The 23213-nt window shown below is 37.9% G+C and overlaps 2 protein-coding genes and 3 long non-coding RNA genes across 7 annotated transcripts in view; all 5 read right to left on the reverse strand.

The window, feature by feature from the left end:
• The window catches only part of LOC138212059 (uncharacterized), a 16477-nt gene extending 14507 nt beyond the window's left edge, over window positions 1-1970 (reverse strand). The window contains exons 1-4 of the mRNA XM_069172304.1: window positions 1545-1970; window positions 1062-1388; window positions 673-927; window positions 439-513 (exon numbers count right to left, since the gene is read on the reverse strand). Coding sequence (XP_069028405.1) covers window positions 439-513; window positions 673-927; window positions 1062-1388; window positions 1545-1605 — 718 coding nt within the window. The 5' untranslated portion in view covers window positions 1606-1970. The remainder of the gene's footprint in view (window positions 1-438; window positions 514-672; window positions 928-1061; window positions 1389-1544) is intronic.
• Window positions 1971-2851: 881 nt separating this feature from the next.
• LOC138212061 (uncharacterized) lies at window positions 2852-3755 on the reverse strand. Its single transcript, XR_011179393.1, has 3 exons — window positions 3661-3755; window positions 3519-3547; window positions 2852-3186 (listed from the first exon to the last, which is right to left on the reverse strand). It is a non-coding gene; the product is annotated as an uncharacterized lncRNA (long non-coding RNA).
• A 1823-nt stretch (window positions 3756-5578) lies between these two features.
• Window positions 5579-11920, reverse strand: LOC138212058 (uncharacterized). Of its 3 annotated transcripts, none has more exons than XM_069172303.1 (10): window positions 11050-11920; window positions 10567-10893; window positions 10179-10433; window positions 9942-10016; window positions 9651-9740; window positions 9521-9549; window positions 9140-9196; window positions 8134-8202; window positions 7903-8034; window positions 5579-7103 (listed from the first exon to the last, which is right to left on the reverse strand). In XM_069172303.1, the coding sequence occupies exons 1-9, from the start codon at window positions 11108-11110 to the stop codon at window positions 7906-7908; spliced, it is 1092 nt and encodes a 363-aa protein (XP_069028404.1). In that variant the 5' UTR covers window positions 11111-11920; the 3' UTR covers window positions 5579-7103; window positions 7903-7905. The 3 variants fall into 3 exon arrangements, with proteins under 3 accessions (XP_069028404.1, XP_069028402.1, XP_069028401.1); XM_069172301.1 differs by having other exon boundaries at window positions 5580-7199; XM_069172300.1 differs by having other exon boundaries at window positions 5581-8034.
• Window positions 11921-12085: 165 nt separating this feature from the next.
• On the reverse strand, window positions 12086-13870 carry LOC138212060 (uncharacterized). The gene is made up of 4 exons (XR_011179392.1): window positions 13792-13870; window positions 13171-13266; window positions 13029-13057; window positions 12086-12696 (listed from the first exon to the last, which is right to left on the reverse strand). It is a non-coding gene; the product is annotated as an uncharacterized lncRNA (long non-coding RNA).
• Window positions 13871-17759: 3889 nt separating this feature from the next.
• On the reverse strand, window positions 17760-19344 carry LOC138212062 (uncharacterized). The gene is made up of 4 exons (XR_011179394.1): window positions 19246-19344; window positions 18625-18720; window positions 18483-18511; window positions 17760-18150 (listed from the first exon to the last, which is right to left on the reverse strand). It is a non-coding gene; the product is annotated as an uncharacterized lncRNA (long non-coding RNA).
• Between the last annotated feature and the right edge of the window lie 3869 nt (window positions 19345-23213).

Genomic DNA, 23213 nt, shown 5'->3' on the forward strand with positions numbered 1-23213 from the left:
TTGTTGTTACATGTTGTTGTGAATAATAGACAGAACAAAATAATAGTCATATTATCCTGTTAGAAACGTGTGAAATATTGTGTTAATTAATGTATGAATTCAGGAGTTATGGCCATAATTGTGTTTTGTGAGGTCACAGTTACCTTTTACCACCAAAGTTAATGTTGGTACCAAATTTGAAAAAATATTCTCTCAGGGCTTTTATGAGATTTCTTGTTCACAAAAATGTAATGAGTGGAAAAGATGGACGAGAGGTCACAGTGACTTTGACCTTTGACCTTTGATCACCAAAATCTATTCAGTTCATCTGAGTTTAAGTGAACATTTGTGCCTAATGTGAAGAATCAATAAATCCTAAAGACCAAGTGAACATTTGTGCCAAATCTAAAAAAATTCCATCTGGGATTTCCTGAAATATTACATTTGTATTGTTTCTACCTGGTGATGTGTTTATTTCCTTTGTTGCAGTTGGTTGAATTGTTGGTCTGATTGTTGTCTTTGTTGAATCTTCATCTGAAAAAATTATAACAACAGAACAAAATAACTGTACAGTGAGAACGTACTTCATGTTACCTTGACAACAACAGAGGACACAAACTGCTGATATTTAAACTTCAACAAGTGTTTTGTGTAATTAAACATCAGTGAGATGATTTTAAACAGTTTTCTCACCTGACGTCTGATGACTGAAGGAAAACAGCTTCTCTTCTTTAGTGTCAACATGTCTCACTTTACACTTCAATAACTTATAAAACTCTGACTTCTGATCAACATGAGATGTTGTAAATTTCACGCTGGTAGAACACTGATATGATGATGTCATCATGTCCGGGGAGGTGTTCACCCACTCTACTGTATATCTGCATTGTCCATATGTCAACACAGAGCAGTCCAAGGTGACTGTCTCGTCCTCTTCATAGTCAATTACTGTTGAAGATGTGTTGAGAAAGACAACAAAGGTTAAATGAACTTGATCAATAAAGTCAGAATTATTGTCATTTTTTTCTGTATTTTGTTCCGACAGTTTGATCTGAAAACACAATGATGTAATAAATACTCACTCTTAACAACAGACAGATTAATATCAAAGTCTGTTTCTCTTTGTCCTGGTTTGAACTGTCTGCAGGTGTAAACACCAACATCTTCATCTGTGACGTTCTTTATAACCAGAGAACAGTTCGATGTAACACTCAGTCTGTCTGATTTAGATCCAACATTTAGTCCAATCTGACCGAGTTTAATCAGCTCTACCTCTGGTCTTCTATTTGAATTAGTGAACAGCCAGTTAGTGATGTCACAGTTATGTTGACCAGGTATCACATTTTCACAAGGCAAAGTGACATCATGTCCTTTGATAGTGAAGAGAGACAGATGTTGTCCAGCTGTTGCTGTCGAGGAGAAGAGAGAGAAATGTGACAAACTGTAACATGAAGATGGCTGTAAAAACAAGACTCAATTAAACTCATCAAGTTACAAACAAATCGTATCTGTCTCAGTTGAAGGAAGAATATTTGTATTTGAAGGTTTCTGATATGAATTCTTACCTGTAAACTGAAGCATCAGCACCAGAAATAAAGACATTTGACTCCATTTGAACGCAGCCATCCTGCTTCTGTCTCTCTTGTTCTCAACTTCACAAATGACACAATCACTGTTGTAACTTCTTCTTTAATATAAATATAGTTTCTCCTTCCTGTGAAGAATGAACTGTCACTTCCTCATCGTGACTTCAGCCCACGTTTTCTCTCTTCTGCCACTCCTTGAAATCTTTTAAGATATTTACGTTAAATTTATCAACATTTATGTGTAGAGATCAAAAAAGTGAAAACTTCTTAACATTTTAACTTTGATGCATTTAGCTGACTGTATTTTCTCCCGTGTTTGTTTGTGTGGGCTGCAGTGGAAAATTGATCAACCAAAGAAAAAGAGGAAGTTGAATGTGGGAATCGTTCTTTCAGATAAATGTTCCCGTCGACGCAGCTCGTCTTTTTCAGAGTTTATGTTAAGAAAACTCCGTTTTCATGGTGAAGTTTGACGGCAAACATAAACCAGCAAACCACTGAAGTCTGTGATGAAACACGGTGAAGCTGCAGCAGCTGAATAACAACATAGATGAGATATTTTAGTGTTGGTTCATATTTATATCTATGAAGTAACTTTCTCTGAAAACTAAAGAGGAAGTGTTTGTGGTGAGAATGTGGGTTGAACAGCAGAAGAGATCTGCAGGTTGGTTTTACTAACGAGGACCAGATAAACATCAGAAACACAAATGCTTCTCACATTAATGAGCGTCTGACTGAACCGTCTTTAAGCGTCCCACCATCCAACTTGTGAAAACGTGTCGTAGCAGTTCAACATGTTTCATCAGAGTCTGTTTGACTCGCTGCAGACATGAACCTTCGGTCCAGTAATGCTATCTGATGATATAGCAGTCGTTGTTGCTCCAATCAGAGGAGATCCACCGGAGGTCCTGAGAGACTGAGGACCTCTGGTGGCCGGAGGGAGTAACACAAGGAACAAAACCATGACAGACTTGTACTGTGGTCTGGAGGTGTCTGAGACAGAACTACAAAACACACTGTGAAAGAGGAAATGAGGAATTTGTATAATTAGGAATTTTACATCATCAGCCGTAGAAAAGACATTTTTTTTACAGATAACATGAAGACATGAAGCTCATTAAAGTCAAATATTCTACATTAAATTCAGTTAAAATCTTTATACTGAAAACACTTTAAAAAGCAGTGAATCTTAATCTCAGAGCTACATGTTGCAACAGGAAGCCAAAAAAATACAATAAAATACAATAAGAATAAAATATTTGTTATAAGCTATATTTCTTGTTGTCAAATCCAGCTGTTGTGTTCTGATTTAAATGCAGATTTAAAACATTTTGCTCCTTAATATGAGAGAAAATCCAGACTTGAACTTCTTTCTCAAAATTTCAGCTTGAAATAGAAACAACTTGTCATAAAAAACACATCATCATGTTGGTAAGAAAACACAAAGACATAAAAAGTAGTACAAATATTTGCTGATTCTGTTTCCTACTCGTGTAAAACGTGATGAGATGATGTTTAACAGCAGTGGAGTCATTTCTGTTGATGATCAGCGGAGTTGGAAGGAAACAGAAGGTTCTCCGATGTTTTCATAGTTCACTGTACCGACGTCTTCATCGTTACGCACCTGTGGAAAACAACACAACACTGTTTACACTGAGTTTAAACTGAGGTCATAGTTTGTGGTATTGTTGAGATGAACTGTCTCATGTTGTCACGTTTATCTCTTATTTTCATCTTCTCATGTGCAGCTTTCAGTTTTTTTGCTATAAATGTTCAGTTTAGATTTCCTAAAGATTCCTTCGCTGAGATAAACACTTCATTTCAAAACAACACAGTTGTGCAATTTTAGCTCAATTTTCTTTTTTCTCATGTTTATTCAAAGTTATAGAAACAAATATCACAAACACTTGTTTTTTTCTGGAAAGTTATAACTGAATATTCAGTGTTTAAACTCACAGTGTTTTCTTCCTTCTGGTTTTGGTTTCCTGAAAAGACAAAAAGACAAAATAAAGAGTCGACTTTCGTTTCCACAGAAAAACTAACTTCAGGTTTATCAGAAGTTTTTGTGTAGAAAAGTTTCCTCTGTGAACGTTCTCACCTTTAATTCTTGTCCAAATGTTGACTGTAACAACAGATATCACGAGTGCTGCTAAACCCAAAGACACGACGATGCACCTCAACAAATATGGAAAACCTGAAATCAATAAAGAAACATTTGGGCTTCAGGTTTATTTTTTTCTGTTCAGAAAATGAAATGTTTTCAAAGGTGATAAATACAGTTGTTGTTACATGTTGTTGTGAATAATAGACAGAACAAAATAATAGTCATATTATCCTGTTAGAAACGTGTGAAATATTGTGTTAATTAATGAATGAATGAATTAGTTATGGCCATAATTGTGTTTTGTGAGGTCACAGTTACCTTTTACCACCAAAGTTAATTTTGGTCCCAAATTTGAAAAAAATATTTTCTCAGGGCGTTTATGAGATATTTCGTTCACAAAAATGTAATGAGTGGAAAAGATGGACGAGAGGTCACAGTGACTTTGACCTTTGACCTTTGATCACCAAAATCTATTCAGTTCATCTGAGTTTAAGTGAACATTTGTGCCTAATGTGAAGAATCAATACATCCTGAAGACCAAGTGAACATTTGTGCCAAATCTAAAAAAAATTCCATCTGGGATTTCCTGAAATATTACATTTGTATTGTTTCTACCTGGTGATGTGTTTATTTCCTTTGTTGAATCTTCATCTGATAAGTTACAACAACAACAGGACAAAATAACTGTACAGTGAGAATGTACTTCATGTTACCTTGACAACAACAGAGGACACAAACTGCTGATATTTAAACTTCAACAAGTGTTTTATGTAATTAAACATCAGAGATGATTTTAAACAGTTTTCTCACCTGACGTCTGATGACTGAAGGAAAACAGCTTCTCTTCTTTAGTGACAACATGTCTCACTTTACACTTCAATAACTTATAAAACTCTGACTTCTGATCAACATGAGATGTTGTAAATGTCACGATGGTAGAACACTGATATGATGATGTCTTCATGTCCGGGGAGGTGTTCACCCACTCTACTGTATATCTGCATTGTCCATATGTCAACACAGAGCAGTCCAAGGTGACTGTCTCGTCCACTTCATAGTGAATTACTGTTGAAGATGTGTTGAGAAAGACAACAAAGGTTAAATGAACTTGATCAATAAAGTCAGAATTATTGTCATTTTTTCTGTATTTTGTTCTGACAGTTTGATCTGAAAACACAATGATGTAATAAATACTCACTCTTAACAACAGACAGATTAATATCAAAGTCTGTTTCTTTTTGTCTTGGTATGTATTTTCTGCAGGTGTAAAAACCAACATCTTCATCTGTGACGTTCTTTATAACCAGAGAACAGTTCGATGTAACACTCAGTCTGTCTGATTTAGATCCAACATTTAGTCCAATCTGACCGAGTTTAATCAGCTCTACCGCTGATCTGCTATTTGAATTAACGAACAGCCAGTCAGTGATGTCACAGTTATGTTGACCAGGTATCACATTTTCACAAGGCAAAGTGACATCATGTCCTTTGATAGTGAAGAGAGACAGATGTTGTCCAGCTGTTGCTGTCGAGGAGAAGAGAGAGAAATGTGACAAACTGTAACATGAAGATGGCTGTAAAAACAAGAATCAATTAAACTCATCAAGTTACAAACAAATCGTATCTGTCTCAGTTGAAGGAAGAATATTTGTATTTGAAGGTTTCTGATATGAATTCTTACCTGTAAACTGAAGCATCAGCACCAGAAATAAAGACATTTGACTCCATTTGAACGCAGCCATCCTGCTTCTGTCTCTCTTGTTCTCAACTTCACAAATGACACAATCACTGATGTAACTTCTTCTTTAATATAAATATAGTTTCTCCTTCCTGTGAAGACTGAACTGTCACTTCCTCATAGTGACTTCAGCCCACGTTTTCTATTTGGAATAGTTCAATTAATTCAAGATATTAACTAATAATCACCCTAAACTTTGTGAAGCGTCTTCCATCTTTTAACGTTTATGTATTTTGTGAACTCTTTTTATTTCCAATGTTTTCCAGTAATGTAACAACGGACAATTTCTTAATCAGCCAGAGAACAGAGGAAGTTGAAGGTGTGAAGATCGTCACTTGAGATAAATGTTCGTGTGAATGCGACTTGTCTTTTGTGCAACGTGAACCCAGCTGCTCCGAGATGGGCCGAACGGTGCAAAAGGAGGGTGTGTTGTTCAAAAATGCGTCCGTACGGTGTAATTTTGGTGTCGTAGTTTCTCCTCCGACAGCTCCAACCAGGTCCACCTGATTCAGTGGCTTCAGTGGGCAGAACGCACATGAACAGACTTCTCCAAAATCCTATAGACAGGTTTGGTGGATGTCCAACGTATTTAATACCATTTAGACAAGTAATTCAAAGATCTTTTTGAATGCTGCCTTCTGATGCAGTTAATCATGTCACTAGAATTACCACATAGAGGTTGTAGGAAACCACATTTTCTCTGAAAACTAAAGAGGAAGCGTTGGTGGTGAGAATGTGGGTTGAACAGCAGAAGAGATCTGCAGGTTGGTTTTACTAACGAGGACCAGATAAACATCAGAAACACAAATGCTTCTCACATTAATGAGCGTCTGACTGAACCGTCTTTAAGCGTCCCACCATCCAACTTGTGAAAACGTGTCGTAGCAGTTCAACATGTTTCATCAGAGTCTGTTTGACTCGCTGCAGACATGAACCTTCGGTCCAGTAATGCTATCTGAGGATTTAGCAAGTGGTGACCAGCTGGCTTGATAGTTCGAAGCAGTTTGAAGCAGGAAGTGACCATATTTGGACGAGCTGGGGGAGGAGCTAGCGGTGGATCTGACTGGTTCTGATTGGAAACCTACGTCCCGCCCACCGATAGCCGTAACTGCACCACAGACCTGTCAATCAAACAGACACGTCCTGTTGCGAGGTGAGTTTGGAACGGACCCGAACGCAGACACAGACTCGGGTCAAAGTTCAAAAACAGTCTTCATTTTGTACACAGGTGGTCACGTGACTAAAGTCTTTTCACCCGATCTCCTCCTCATTATCTTGCTGATAATTCAAGACTTGAAGAAATATTCTACTTTTCCTGACCACTTTGGTAAAACTACACCAAGACACCCCTTTGCTCATTAACCCCTCTGTTATGTGGTGCGGCAGGATTGGACCCAAAATGGAGTTCAGGTACAGAACAGACTTTATTTACTGGTGAAGGATGAGTCCGAGGCAGGCTAGCAGGCTGGATAGAGGTAGTCCGACAGGACAGGACAGGACGTATTACTGGCGACAGGTTGCGGGTGAGTGGACGTAGCAGACAGGATGGACCGACAACCCAGGACTGCAGGACCAGGGTTGATATGGTGTCGGGAGGTGATTAGTGGGATGAGGAACCGGTGTGTCAACCTGCAGCTGGTAATCAGCTGGATTGTCAGCAGCTGCTCAGAATGATCAGGGGCGTGGCCATGGGAGGTTTCTGGAGACAGGAAGTGGAGAGACACAGACCAAAACACAAAGCACATGGCACACCACAATAAACATGGGAATGACAGCACACATGAAGAGAGGAGATCTGGGGAAACAAAGGTCAAAACACAGGGTCAGACAGGGATCCTGACAGACTGCTGTCCAAAATAATCCCCATATCTAAATATGATCATCATCATGACTCAACATAACAACTTGCTATATCATAATAACCAGTTCTGGTATTACCAGGGGTCTCTAGCACAAAATTCTGGGTCCATTTTGTTCTCAATCCATGAAGCCCATCGCAAAAAACAATCTCAATAAACAGAAGTTAAACAAACAAGGAAATACATTTTGAATGTTGAAGGAATTTTCAACAACAAAGCACAGAAAACAGAAGATGTGAGTAATAATATTAAATAAACAGAGAGCAACATTTAAATATATTTAAAATTTTAAGCACATTTAAAACAATAAAGCATAAAAAACAAGAAAATATATTTACAAAACAATAATGTTGTCCCGGTGAGTAAACAGTAGAAAGAGTGTGTTTGCCCTGTTTATTCACACTCTTGGCCTCTAGAGGGAGTCTCAACTCTCCTGATGGCTGCATGTCCAATCTTCAGTTTCCAATAATCAGTGACAGACAAAGAATGAGACACTTTTTTTAAAGGGCTAAACACCTTCATACCTTGTGTCCTCTATGACAGACACCACTTTCCAATCAATTGTTTCACATTAAAAATCTAAATCTATAATCCAAACGATCACGTAACGTTGATAAAAACAACATATTAACGTGTTACATCTTATTTGTTGGGTTTGTTGACAGAAGCGTAAAGGTTGCCGGGATCAGATGAAACTCCAGCCGAGGAGGCTTTCACGGTGCTGTAGGTCACAGAGTCGCCTTCGTCTTCTTCTTTTTGGTCGTCACGGACCTAGAAGGAAACATCGCAGCGTTTCGTACACGTAAACATAACCTGACGGGAGTTTTGAAAGTCATTATTTCAACACAGTCTCTCCCACGGATGACTCACCCGGGCTTTGCGGTCGTCCTTCCTGGAGTAGCTGATGGAGGCGTAGGAAACACCTTCCTCAGCATCCACCTGCACATTTAAAGACAACCAAATGATTCTGAAAACACTTCAGCACAGCGGAAACTCATCATCATTTTGATAAGTCATCCTTCCTCTTCTCTCTGGTGGGAGGAAGTTAAACGTAACACTCAGACAAAGATCAGAAAACAAATGTCGCGTTCAATCTGGGTCGTATTTTCCACGGACGCGTATGAACGGCGCCCTCTTGTGGTATTCATGACGACGGAACTCTAAATTTTCCGTAAGCGTCGAGTTCACGAGTTGTGACGTGTTTGCTGACGTTTACAGAAAAGTCAGACGCCATGGAAGTTCATTTTTCATATGATTTTAAGCTAATATATTGTAATTTTAGTCACGTAGAGTTTGTCTTCGTAACTTAGGAAATAGCCGACGTCTGAGGAAAATGCTGATCTTCCCAACGGCCTCATCTTTTCCTTTTGTGACTTTACATTTTCTGTTAGCTTCTGTTGTTAGCTTGCTAAATTGTTTGCCTCCACGGCGTCTAGATGCCGTTTGCGTTGTCGTTGCCTAGCAACAATATTTTTACGACTTAAACAGTACAACGCCAAGCATACGGTGCACACGACTTCCCAGGTTGTAACCAAAAACTCGTGGACCGTTTGTACGAATCACGACATAGCGTGAAATCGTCACGTTGGTCCACTACGGCAAAACGTGAGATAGTCACGCTTTGCGCCGTCTACGTGTGAAAGTTACACGTTTTCCTGTTGTGGACGAAAATTAAACTTATTTCATGCGTGATTTACAGGAAAATTTTACTTTTAGCTAAAACATCTGATTGAGGTTTGGGAAAAATAAAAACTTTGTATGGGTTACCAAAAAGAACAGCCCAAAAGCGTGTCTATTTCACGCTTTGCCGTGATACCAGGTAGCGATATAACAGGGAGTATAACGGTTGTTTTTCTCGGTGGATGTGGGATCTCACCGTGACCTGATGTTCTTCCGGACCAGACGACGTCTCCACAGGGTTTAAACTCTGCACCTGAGAAAGAAAAGGCGAGTTACATCCAGAAAGCATCTTACAGTAAACGCAACATAAGCTACGTCTGCGTTCTCAGTAAAGGTAAATCGCGGAATCCAAAATACTGCGTACAAGAATTCGTTGATGACACGACTATAATTAGCACACTGTTGTTCTTGTTGTTTTTCTTGTTTGTATTCTCTACGGATCTTTTGACCGTGTTTGTTGACACCACTTTCAGGTTTCAAGTTGATTGCGAATAAGAAACTCCACAATTATCCCAAACCGTTATTCTAAAATTACCATATAATATAAGTATTTGAATTATTCAGTGTTTAAACTCACTGTGTTTTCTTCCTTTTGTGTTTTATATCCTGCAAAACACAAACGAAGAGTTGAGTTCAGCTTCTGCTTTGTTAAGTCTCCTTCATGACAACTTTTTAAGGATAAAAATTGAATCAGTGAATGTTCTCACTTTTATTTTTCTTCCATATGACGACCGCCACCAGAATTATTAAGAGAGCAGCTAAAGCTACAAGAACAGCGATGTACCACCACGACAAACCTGAAGAGAGACAGTTTCAAAATGTTAAACGCAGCTAGCGGCACTGAGTTGATAAATGTTTGAAGTCGCTCAGACTTTAGACGTCAAAGTATGAAAAACGTATTCAGTTGCTACCGTTGGGCTTGTTTCTGTTTTTGGTTTAATTTAATTACAAAATTCCATCTGGGATTTCCTGAAATATTACGTTTGTATTGTTTCTACCTGGTGGTGTGTTTATTTCCTTTGTTGCAGTTGGTTGAATTGTTGGTCTGATTGTTGTCTTTGTTGAATCTTCATCTGAAAAAATGTAAACAACAACAGAATAAAATAACTGTACAGTGAGAACGTACTTCATGTTACCTTGACGACAACAGAGGACACAAACTGCTGATATTTAAACTTCAAAAAGTGTTTTGTGTAATTAAACATCAGTGAGATGATTTTAAACAGTTTTCTCACCTGACGTCTGATGACTGAAGGAAAACAGCTTCTCTTCTTTAGTTTCAACATGTCTCACGTTACACTTCAATAACTTATAAAACTCTGACTTCTGATCAACATGAGATGTTGTAAATTTCACGTTGGTAGAACACTGATATGATGATGTCTTCATGTCCGGGGAGGTGTTCACCCACTCTACTGTATATCTGCATTGTCCATATGTCAACACAGAGCAGTCCAAGTTGACTGTCTCGTCCACTTCATAGTGAATTACTGTTGATGATGTGTTGAGAAAGACAACAAAGGTTAAATGAACTTGATCAATAAAGTCAGAATTATTGTCATTTTTTCTGTATTTTGTTCCGACAGTTTGATCTGAAAACACAATGATGTAATAAATACTCACTCTTAACAACAGACAGATTAATATCAAAGTCTGTTTCTCTTTGTCCTGGTTTGAACTGTCTGCAGGTGTAAAAACCAACATCTTCATCTGTGACGTTCTTTATAACCAGAGAACAGTTCGATGTAACACTCAGTCTGTCTGATTTAGATCCAACATTTAGTCCAATCTGACCGAGTTTAATCAGATGTACCGCTGATCTTCTATTTGAATGAACGAACAGCCAGTTAGTGATGTCACAGTTATGTTGACCAGGTATCACATTTTCACAAGGCAAAGTGACATCATGTCCTTTGATAGTGAAGAGAGACAGATGTTGTCCAGCTGTTGCTGTCGAGGAGAAGAGAGAGAAATGTGACAAACTGTAACATGAAGATGGCTGTAAAAACAAGAATCAATTAAACTCATCAAGTTACAAACAAATCGTATCCGTCTCAGTTGAAGGAAGAATATTTGTATTTGAAGGTTTCTGATATGAATTCTTACCTGTAAACTGAAGCATCAGCACCAGAAATAAAGACATTTGACTCCATTTGAACGCAGCCATCCTGCTTCTGTCTCTCTTGTTCTCAACTTCACAAATGACACAATCACTGTTGTAACTTCTTCTTTAATATAAATATAGTTTCTCCTTCCTGTGAAGACTGAACTGTCACTTCCTCATAGTGACTTTAGCAACGTTTTCTCTCTTCTGCCACTCCTTGAAATCTTTTTAGATATTTATGTTAAATTTCTTAACATTTACGTGTTGAGATCAAAAGAATAAAAACTTTTTAACATTTTAACTTTCATGCATTTAGCTGACTGTATTTTCTCCCGTGTTTGTTTGTGTGGGCTGCAGTGGAAAATTGATCAACCAAAGAAAAAGAGGAAGTTGAATGTGAGAATCGTTCTTTCAGATAAATGTTACCGTCGACGCAGCTCGTCTTTTTCAGAGTTTATTATAAGAAAACTCCGTTTTCATGGTGAAGTTTGACGGCAAACATAAACCAGCAAACCACTGAAGTCTGTGATGAAACACGGTGAAGCTGCAGCAGCTGAATAACAACATAGATGAGATATTTTAGTGTTGGTTCATATTTATATCTATGAAGTAACTTTCTCTGAAAACTAAAGAGGAAGTGTTTGTGGTGAGAATGTGGGTTGAACAGCAGAAGAGATCTGCAGGTTGGTTTTACTAACGAGGACCAGATAAACATCAGAAACACAAATGCTTCTCACATTAATGAGCGTCTGACTGAACCGTCTTTAAGCGTCCCACCATCCAACTTGTGAAAACGTGTCGTAGCAGTTCAACATGTTTCATCAGAGTCTGTTTGACTCGCTGCAGACATGAACCTTCGGTCCAGTAATGCTATCTGAGGATTTAGGAGTCGTTGACGCTCCAATCAGAGGAGATCCACCAGAGGTCCTGAGAGACTGAGGACCTCTGGTGGCCGGAGGGAGTAACACAAGGAACAAAACCATGACAGACTTGTACTGTGGTCTGGAGGTGTCTGAGACAGAACTACAAAACACACTGTAAAAGAGGAAATGAGGAATTTTTATATTCAGGAATTTTACATCATCAGCCGTAGAAAAGACATTTTTTTTACAGATAACATTTAGACATGAAGCTCATTAAAGTCAAATATTTTACATTAAATTCAGTTAAAATCTTTACACTGAAAACACTTTAAAAAGAAGCAGTGAATCTTAATCTCAGAGCTACATGTTGCAACAGGAAGCCAAAAAAATAAAATACAATAAGAATAAAATAGTTATTATAAGCTATATTTCTTGTTAGATAAATGTCAAATCCAGCTGTTGTGTTCTGATTTAAATGCAGATTTAAAACATTTTGCTCCTTAATATGAGAGAAAATCCAGACTTGAACTTCTTTCTCAAAATTTCAGCTTGAAATAGAAACAACTTGTCATAAAAAACACATCGTCATGTTGGTAAGAAAACACAAAGACATCAAAAGTAGTACAAATATTTGCTGATTCTGTTTCCTACTCGTGTAAAACGTGATGAGATGATGTTTAACAGCAGTGGAGTCATTTCTGTTGATGATCAGCGGAGTTGGAAGGAAACAGAAGGTTCTCCGATGTTTTCATAGTTCACTGTACCGACGTCTTCATCGTTACGCACCTGTGGAAAACAACACAACAGTGTTTACACTGAGTTTAAACTGAGGTCATAGTTTGTGGTATTGTTGAGATGAACTGTCTCATGTTGTCACGTTTATCTCTTATTTTCATCTTCTCATGTGCAGCTTTCAGTTTTTTTGCTATAAATGTTCAGTTTAGATTTCCTAAAGATTCCTTCGCTGAGATAAACACTTCATTTCAAAACAAGACAGTTGTGCAATTTTAGCTCAACAATCTTTTTTCTCATGTTTATTCAAAGTTATAGAAACAAATATCACAAACACTTGTTTTTTTCTGGAAAGTTATAACTGAATATTCAGTGTTTAAACTCACAGTGTTTTCTTCCTTCTGGTTTTGGTTTCCTGAAAAGACAAAAAGACAAAATAAAGAGTCGACTTTCGTTTCCACAGAAAAACTAACTTCAGGTTTATCAGAAGTTTTTGTGTAGAAAAGTTTCCTCTGTGAACGTTCTCACCTTTAATTCTTGTCCAAATGTTGACTGTAACAACAGATATCACGAGTGCTGCAAAACCCAAAGACACGACGATGCACCACATCAAATATGGAAAACCTGAAATCAATAAAGAAACATTTGGGCTTCAGGTTTATTTTTTTCTGTTCAGAAAATGAAATGTTTTCAAAGGTGATAAATACAGTTGTTGTTACATGTTGTTGTGAATAATAGACAGAACAAAATAATAGTCATATTATCCTGTTAGAAATGTGTGAAATATTGTGTTAATTAATGTATGAATTAATGAGTTATGGCCATAATTGGGTTTTGTGAGGTCACAGTTACCTTTTACCACCAAAGTTAATGTTGGTCCCAAATTTGAAAAAATATTCTCTCAGGGCGTTTATGAGATTTCTCGTTCACAAAAATGTAATGAGTGGAAAAGATGGACGAGAGGTCACAGTGACTTTGACCTTTGACCTTTGATCACCAAAATCTATTCAGTTCATCTGAGTTTAAGTGAACATTTGTACCTAATGTGAAAAATCAATACATCCTGAAGACCAAGTGAACATTTGTGCCAAATCTAAAAAAAAATTCCATCCGGGATTTCCTGAAATATTACATTTGTATTGTTTCTACCTGGTGATGTGTTTATTTCCTTTGTTGCAGTTGGTTGAATTGTTGGTCTGATTGTTGTCTTTGTTGCAGTTGGTTGAATTGTTGGTCTGATTGTTGTCTTTGTTGCAGTTGGTTGAATTGTTGGTGTGATTGTTGTGTTTGTTACAGTTGGTTGAATTGTTGGTCTGATTGTTGTCTTTGTTGAATCTTCATCTGAAAAAATGTAAACAACAACAGAACAAAATAACTGGACGGTAAGAACATACTTCATGTTACCTTGACAACAACAACAGAGGACACAAACTGCTGATATTTAAACTTCAACAAGTGTTTTATGTAATTAAACATCAGTAAGATGATTTTAAACCATTTTCTCACCTGACGTCTGATGACTGAAGGAAAACAGCTTCTCTTCTTCAGTGTCAACATGTCTCACTTTACACTTCAATAACTTATAAAATTCTGACTTCTGATCAACAGGAGATGTTGTAAATGTCACAATGGCATTACACGGATATGATGATGTCTTCATGTCCGGGGAGGTGTTCACCCACTCCGCTCTGTATCTGCAGTGGTTATGTGACAACACGTAGCAGTCCAAGGTGACTGTCCCATTGACTTCATAGTCAGTTACTGTTGAAGATGTGTTGAGAAAGAAAACAAAGGTTAAATGAACTTGATCAATAAAGTCAGAATTATTGTCATTTTTTTCTGTATTTTGTTCCGACAGTTTGATCTGAAAACACAATGATGTAATAAATACTCACTCTTAACAACAGATGGATAAACATCGAAGTCTATTTTTTCTTGTCCTGGTTTGAACTGTCTGCAGATGTAATAACCAACATCTTCATCTGTGACGTTCTTTATAACCAGAGAACAGTTCGATGTAACACTCAGTCTGTCTGATTTAGATCCAACATCCGGTCCAATCTGCCCGCGATTAATCAGCTGTGCAACCACGATGCTCTCTGAATTAACGAACATCCAGTCAGTGATGTCAGTTATGTTGACCAGGTATCACATTTCCACAAGGCAAAGTGACATCATGTCCTTTGATAGTGAAGAGAGACAGATGTTGTCCAGCTGTTGCTGTCGAGGAGAAGAGAGAGAAATGTGACAAACTGTAACATGAAGATGGCTGTAAAAACAAGAATCAATTAAACTCATCAAGTTACAAACAAATCGTATCTGTCTCAGTTGAAGGAAGAATATTTGTATTTGAAGGTTTCTGATATGAATTCTTACCTGTAAACTGAAGCATCAGCACCAGAAATAAAGACATTTGACTCCATTTGAACGCAGCCATCCTGCTTCTGTCTCTCTTGTTCTCAACTTCACAAATGACACAATCACTGTTGTAACTTCTTCTTTAAGATGAACATAGTTTCTCCTTCCTGCGAAGACTGAACTGTCACTTCCTCATAGTGACTTCAGTCTATGTTTTCTATTCTAAATAGTTAAATGAATTCAAGATTTTAATTTAAATTCTCCCTAAACATTGTGAAGCGTCTTCCATCTTTTAACGTTTATGTATTTTGTGAACTTTTATATCCAATGTTTTCCAGTAATGTAACAACGGACAATTTCTTAATCAGCCAGAGAACAGAGGAAGTTAATATGGCACACCCAAAAATGTCACCACATTTATGTTACTCTGATTTCTTTCGTCATTGTTTTATTTTTAGTGACTTAATATGTAAAACATGAATTTAGGAATTGAAGTAATAATGACAGAATGTAATTTAAACACATGGACTGTCCAGAGGGAAAGTAAAGAATTGCAGCGCTTCAGAAGGAACTGTTGACACCGGAGCAGGTTGCTTTCAGGAGAGACTCCCGCTCACTCCTCAGATGCAATCTGGAAGAAGAACTGAACGCTTCATGTCTTCATTTCTGCTGAACTTTACCTGCGTCCTACAGGATATTAATTTAAGTTGCTGTGTTATCATCCCCTGGTTTGGAGCAGGCAAATGACCATATTTGGACGGGCTGGGGGGAGGAGCCAAAGGTGGATCTGACTCGATCTGATTGGAAACCCGACTATGCTACGTCCCCCCGAACGATGGCTGTAACATGACTGCACCACAGGCCTGTCAATCAAACAGACACACCCCCAAAAGCACTGCTTTTTGAAGCTGATTTAAAAATGAATGAGGGATTACTTTCAGATGGACCTCCAGACAACTAATAAGAAGGATTGACTTCATCTAACAACAGCGAGATAACTTGAGAAATTTGATTGACTCAGAATTTCGGGAAACGAGTTGAATGGGAGTCAATGGAGGCTTTTTGGAGCTGACCTCTAGTGGCACTCGGTGGTGTTGCAGCTTAAGACACTTCCGCATCGGCCTCAGTTTTCAGACCCGGAAGCTATGAACACTTTTATATACAGTCAGTGAGCTTTAGGAGTCGTGTTGGAGCTCCAATCAGAGGAGATCCACCGGAGGTCCTGAGACTCTGAGGACCTCTGGTGGCCGGAGGGAGTAACACAAGGAACAAAACCATGACAGACTTGTACTGTGGTCTGGAGGTGTCTGAGACAGAACTACAAAACACACTGTGAAAGAGGAAATGAGGAATTTTTATATTCAGGAATTTTACATCATCAGCCGTAGAAAAGACATTTTTTTTTTACAGATAACATTCAGACATGAAGCTCTTTAAAGTCAAATATTCTACATTAAATTCAGTTAAAATCTTTACACTGAAAACACTTTAAAAAGAAACAGTGAATCTTAACCTCAGAGCTACATGTTGCAACAGGAAGCCAAAAAAATTGAATAAAATGTCGCCCGTCTACTGTCCAAGTCGGTAGATAGGGCCCCGAGTTCTTTACTTAATTTAATTGGGTTCGGATAACTAATTAGCTCACAGATAGAACTTAACAGACTGATATAACAATGTAGCTACTAAATACGTGTACTAACCCTTTAACCTTTGAAGGTAATAAACACACCCAGAAACCGTTTTAAAATTAAACACAATAGTTTCCCATTTTAATATAAGGCAAATGAATCATATTAAAAAAAGGAAAATAAGTGTGTTCTTGACTTTTTGTTACACTATGCAGCTTTAAACCAAAGAACTTTTCACTATGACCGTGATACACAAACACACATGCACACCCCACTAATAATACTTATCTAAGGCGGCAAATTTACCTTTAAAAATAACAAACATTGCAGGCCTGGTTCGATGCTCGGGCTCCTGCAGACCAAAAACTTCACGGTCGCTTCACTCAACTGAGCAAAAACAAATGAGACAGTCTGGTACCTTTCCTGAAGTAATGCAGTCCAGCAGACAGTCCACAGCAGGATGATGGAGGGGGGTATATTCATGGAGCGGGGTGGTTATCCAGCGTTGCCAGAGGAGCTCTGAGCCTTCCCGTGTAGCTCAGAGCGCCACCTGGTGGTCATCTCTCGGTTCACCGTCACAAACGGTCCAGACGAAGCCACTGAGTGGAGCTGGGTGAGAGAGCAGCAGGCTGCAGTCCGTCCACGAGGCTAATTAACTACTGGCTGAATTAAGGAGCAGAATCAGGTCACAGATATCAAACTTTGTGTGGAAGTTCACTGCTACTTCTCTAACAGGAAGTCCTCCAGATTATCTTGCTGATAATTCAAGATTTAGGGAAATATTCTACTTTTCCTGACCACTTTGGCAAAACTACACCAAGACACCGCTTTGCTCACTAACCTCTCTCTCTTCCTCATCCTCTCACCATGTCCACAAACGTTGCCACAATCATGTGACCTCATACACCTCTATCGACAGAAATCACTCAATCAAATCAACTGCTTCTATTAAAAAAGGAAAACATCAAATACATCAATTCACTTTTAACATTCTTATCCATGAACTTTACATTTGATCACACAAATGAAATATATAGTTTAACCTTACTGTTTAATAAACTGTATTCATTTATTTATTGTATCAAACTATTTATTAAACCTTGATTTATGCATGTTTTTACCTGGGCTACAAAAATAAGAATAAAATAGTTGTTATAAGCTATATTTCTTGTTAGATAAATGTCAAATCCAGCTGTTGTGTTCTGATTTAAATGCAGATTTAAAACATTTTGCTTCTTAATATGAGAGAAAATCCAGACTTGAACTTCTTTCTCAAAATTTCAGCTTGAAATAGAAACAACTTGTCATAAAAAACACATCGTCATGTTGGTAAGAAAACACAAAGACATCAAAAGTAGTACAAATATTTGCTGATTCTGTTTCCTACTCGTGTAAAACGTGATGAGATGATGTTTAACAGCAGTGGAGTCATTTCTGTTGATGATCAGCGGAGTTGGAAGGAAACAGAAGGTTCTCCGATGTTTTCATAGTTCACTGTACCGACGTCTTCATCGTTACGCACCTGTGGAAAACAACACAACAGTGTTTACACTGAGTTTAAACTGAGGTCATAGTTTGTGGTATTGTTGAGATGAACTGTCTCATGTTGTCACGTTTATCTCTTATTTTCATCTTCTCATGTGCAGCTTTCAGTTTTTTTGCTATAAATGTTCAGTTTAGATTTCCTAAAGATTCCTTCACTGAGATAAACACTTCATTTCAAAACAAGACAGTTGTGCAATTTTAGCTCAACAATCTTTTTTCTCATGTTTATTCAAAGTTATAGAAACAAATATCACAAACACTTGTTTTTTTCTGGAAAGTTATAACTGAATATTCAGTGTTTAAACTCACAGTGTTTTCTTCCTTCTGGTTTTGGTTTCCTGAAAAGACAAAAAGACAAAATAAAGAGTCGACTTTTGCTTCCACAGAAAAACTAACTTCAGGTTTATCAGAAGTTTTTGTGTAGAAAAGTTTCCTCTGTGAACGTTCTCACCTTTAATTCTTGTCCAAATGTTGACTGTAACAACAGATATCACGAGTGCTGCAAAACCCAAAGACACGACGATGCACCACATCAAATATGGAAAACCTGAAATCAATAAAGAAACATTTGGGCTTCAGGTTTATTTTTTTCTGTTCAGAAAATGAAATGTTTTCAAAGGTGATAAATACAGTTGTTGTTACATGTTGTTGTGAATAATAGACAGAACAAAATAATAGTCATATTATCCTGTTAGAAATGTGTGAAATATTGTGTTAATTAATGTATGAATTAATGAGTTATGGCCATAATTGGGTTTTGTGAGGTCACAGTTACCTTTTACCACCAAAGTTAATGTTGGTCCCAAATTTGAAAAAATATTCTCTCAGGGCGTTTATGAGATTTCTCGTTCACAAAAATGTAATGAGTGGAAAAGATGGACGAGAGGTCACAGTGACTTTGACCTTTGACCTTTGATCACCAAAATCTATTCAGTTCATCTGAGTTTAAGTGAACATTTGTACCTAATGTGAAAAATCAATACATCCTGAAGACCAAGTGAACATTTGTGCCAAATCTAAAAAAAAATTCCATCCGGGATTTCCTGAAATATTACATTTGTATTGTTTCTACCTGGTGATGTGTTTATTTCCTTTGTTGCAGTTGGTTGAATTGTTGGTCTGATTGTTGTCTTTGTTGCAGTTGGTTGAATTGTTGGTCTGATTGTTGTCTTTGTTGCAGTTGGTTGAATTGTTGGTGTGATTGTTGTGTTTGTTACAGTTGGTTGAATTGTTGGTCTGATTGTTGTCTTTGTTGAATCTTCATCTGAAAAAATGTAAACAACAACAGAACAAAATAACTGGACGGTAAGAACATACTTCATGTTACCTTGACAACAACAACAGAGGACACAAACTGCTGATATTTAAACTTCAACAAGTGTTTTATGTAATTAAACATCAGTAAGATGATTTTAAACCATTTTCTCACCTGACGTCTGATGACTGAAGGAAAACAGCTTCTCTTCTTCAGTGTCAACATGTCTCACTTTACACTTCAATAACTTATAAAATTCTGACTTCTGATCAACAGGAGATGTTGTAAATGTCACAATGGCATTACACGGATATGATAATGTCTTCATGTCCGGGGAGGTGTTCACCCACTCCGCTCTGTATCTGCAGTGGTTATGTGACAACACGTAGCAGTCCAAGGTGACTGTCCCATTGACTTCATAGTCAGTTACTGTTGAAGATGTGTTGAGAAAGAAAACAAAGGTTAAATGAACTTGATCAATAAAGTCAGAATTATTGTCATTTTTTTCTGTATTTTGTTCCGACAGTTTGATCTGAAAACACAATGATGTAATAAATACTCACTCTTAACAACAGATGGATAAACATCGAAGTCTATTTTTTCTTGTCCTGGTTTGAACTGTCTGCAGATGTAATAACCAACATCTTCATCTGTGACGTTCTTTATAACCAGAGAACAGTTCGATGTAACACTCAGTCTGTCTGATTTAGATCCAACATCCGGTCCAATCTGCCCGCGATTAATCAGCTGTGCAACCACGATGCTCTCTGAATTAACGAACATCCAGTCAGTGATGTCAGTTATGTTGACCAGGTATCACATTTCCACAAGGCAAAGTGACATCATGTCCTTTGATAGTGAAGAGAGACAGATGTTGTCCAGCTGTTGCTGTCGAGGAGAAGAGAGAGAAATGTGACAAACTGTAACATGAAGATGGCTGTAAAAACAAGAATCAATTAAACTCATCAAGTTACAAACAAATCGTATCTGTCTCAGTTGAAGGAAGAATATTTGTATTTGAAGGTTTCTGATATGAATTCTTACCTGTAAACTGAAGCATCAGCACCAGAAATAAAGACATTTGACTCCATTTGAACGCAGCCATCCTGCTTCTGTCTCTCTTGTTCTCAACTTCACAAATGACACAATCACTGTTGTAACTTCTTCTTTAAGATGAACATAGTTTCTCCTTCCTGCGAAGACTGAACTGTCACTTCCTCATAGTGACTTCAGTCTATGTTTTCTATTCTAAATAGTTAAATGAATTCAAGATTTTAATTTAAATTCTCCCTAAACATTGTGAAGCGTCTTCCATCTTTTAACGTTTATGTATTTTGTGAACTTTTATATCCAATGTTTTCCAGTAATGTAACAACGGACAATTTCTTAATCAGCCAGAGAACAGAGGAAGTTAATATGGCACACCCAAAAATGTCACCACATTTATGTTACTCTGATTTCTTTCGTCATTGTTTTATTTTTAGTGACTTAATATGTAAAACATGAATTTAGGAATTGAAGTAATAATGACAGAATGTAATTTAAACACATGGACTGTCCAGAGGGAAAGTAAAGAATTGCAGCGCTTCAGAAGGAACTGTTGACACCGGAGCAGGTTGCTTTCAGGAGAGACTCCCGCTCACTCCTCAGATGCAATCTGGAAGAAGAACTGAACGCTTCATGTCTTCATTTCTGCTGAACTTTACCTGCGTCCTACAGGATATTAATTTAAGTTGCTGTGTTATCATCCCCTGGTTTGGAGCAGGCAAATGACCATATTTGGACGGGCTGGGGGGAGGAGCCAAAGGTGGATCTGACTCGATCTGATTGGAAACCCGACTATGCTACGTCCCCCCGAACGATGGCTGTAACATGACTGCACCACAGGCCTGTCAATCAAACAGACACACCCCCAAAAGCACTGCTTTTTGAAGCTGATTTAAAAATGAATGAGGGATTACTTTCAGATGGACCTCCAGACAACTAATAAGAAGGATTGACTTCATCTAACAACAGCGAGATAACTTGAGAAATTTGATTGACTCAGAATTTCGGGAAACGAGTTGAATGGGAGTCAATGGAGGCTTTTTGGAGCTGACCTCTAGTGGCACTCGGTGGTGTTGCAGCTTAAGACACTTCCGCATCGGCCTCAGTTTTCAGACCCGGAAGCTATGAACACTTTTATATACAGTCAGTGAGCTTTAGGAGTCGTGTTGGAGCTCCAATCAGAGGAGATCCACCGGAGGTCCTGAGACTCTGAGGACCTCTGGTGGCCGGAGGGAGTAACACAAGGAACAAAACCATGACAGACTTGTACTGTGGTCTGGAGGTGTCTGAGACAGAACTACAAAACACACTGTGAAAGAGGAAATGAGGAATTTTTATATTCAGGAATTTTACATCATCAGCCGTAGAAAAGACATTTTTTTTTTACAGATAACATTCAGACATGAAGCTCTTTAAAGTCAAATATTCTACATTAAATTCAGTTAAAATCTTTACACTGAAAACACTTTAAAAAGAAGCAGTGAATCTTAACCTCAGAGCTACATGTTGCAACAGGAAGCCAAAAAAATTGAATAAAATGTCGCCCGTCTACTGTCCAAGTCGGTAGATAGGGCCCCGAGTTCTTTACTTAATTTAATTGGGTTCGGATAACTAATTAGCTCACAGATAGAACTTAACAGACTGATATAACAATGTAGCTACTAAATACGTGTACTAACCCTTTAACCTTTGAAGGTAATAAACACACCCAGAAACCGTTTTAAAATTAAACACAATAGTTTCCCATTTTAATATAAGGCAAATGAATCATATTAAAAAAAGGAAAATAAGTGTGTTCTTGACTTTTTGTTACACTATGCAGCTTTAAACCAAAGAACTTTTCACTATGACCGTGATACACAAACACACATGCACACCCCACTAATAATACTTATCTAAGGCGGCAAATTTACCTTTAAAAATAACAAACATTGCAGGCCTGGTTCGATGCTCGGGCTCCTGCAGACCAAAAACTTCACGGTCGCTTCACTCAACTGAGCAAAAACAAATGAGACAGTCTGGTACCTTTCCTGAAGTAATGCAGTCCAGCAGACAGTCCACAGCAGGATGATGGAGGGGGGTATATTCATGGAGCGGGGTGGTTATCCAGCGTTGCCAGAGGAGCTCTGAGCCTTCCCGTGTAGCTCAGAGCGCCACCTGGTGGTCATCTCTCGGTTCACCGTCACAAACGGTCCAGACGAAGCCACTGAGTGGAGCTGGGTGAGAGAGCAGCAGGCTGCAGTCCGTCCACGAGGCTAATTAACTACTGGCTGAATTAAGGAGCAGAATCAGGTCACAGATATCAAACTTTGTGTGGAAGTTCACTGCTACTTCTCTAACAGGAAGTCCTCCAGATTATCTTGCTGATAATTCAAGATTTAGGGAAATATTCTACTTTTCCTGACCACTTTGGCAAAACTACACCAAGACACCGCTTTGCTCACTAACCTCTCTCTCTTCCTCATCCTCTCACCATGTCCACAAACGTTGCCACAATCATGTGACCTCATACACCTCTATCGACAGAAATCACTCAATCAAATCAACTGCTTCTATTAAAAAAGGAAAACATCAAATACATCAATTCACTTTTAACATTCTTATCCATGAACTTTACATTTGATCACACAAATGAAATATGTAGTTTAACCTTACTGTTTAATAAACTGTATTCATTTATTTATTGTATCAAACTATTTATTAAACCTTGATTTATGCATGTTTTTACCTGGGCTACA

The sequence above is a fragment of the Embiotoca jacksoni genome, unplaced genomic scaffold, assembly GCF_022577435.1.
Source record: "Embiotoca jacksoni isolate LCO1_2020_lvr unplaced genomic scaffold, fEmbJac1.0.p SCAF_52, whole genome shotgun sequence".
Lineage (NCBI taxonomy): Eukaryota > Metazoa > Chordata > Actinopteri > Embiotocidae > Embiotoca > Embiotoca jacksoni.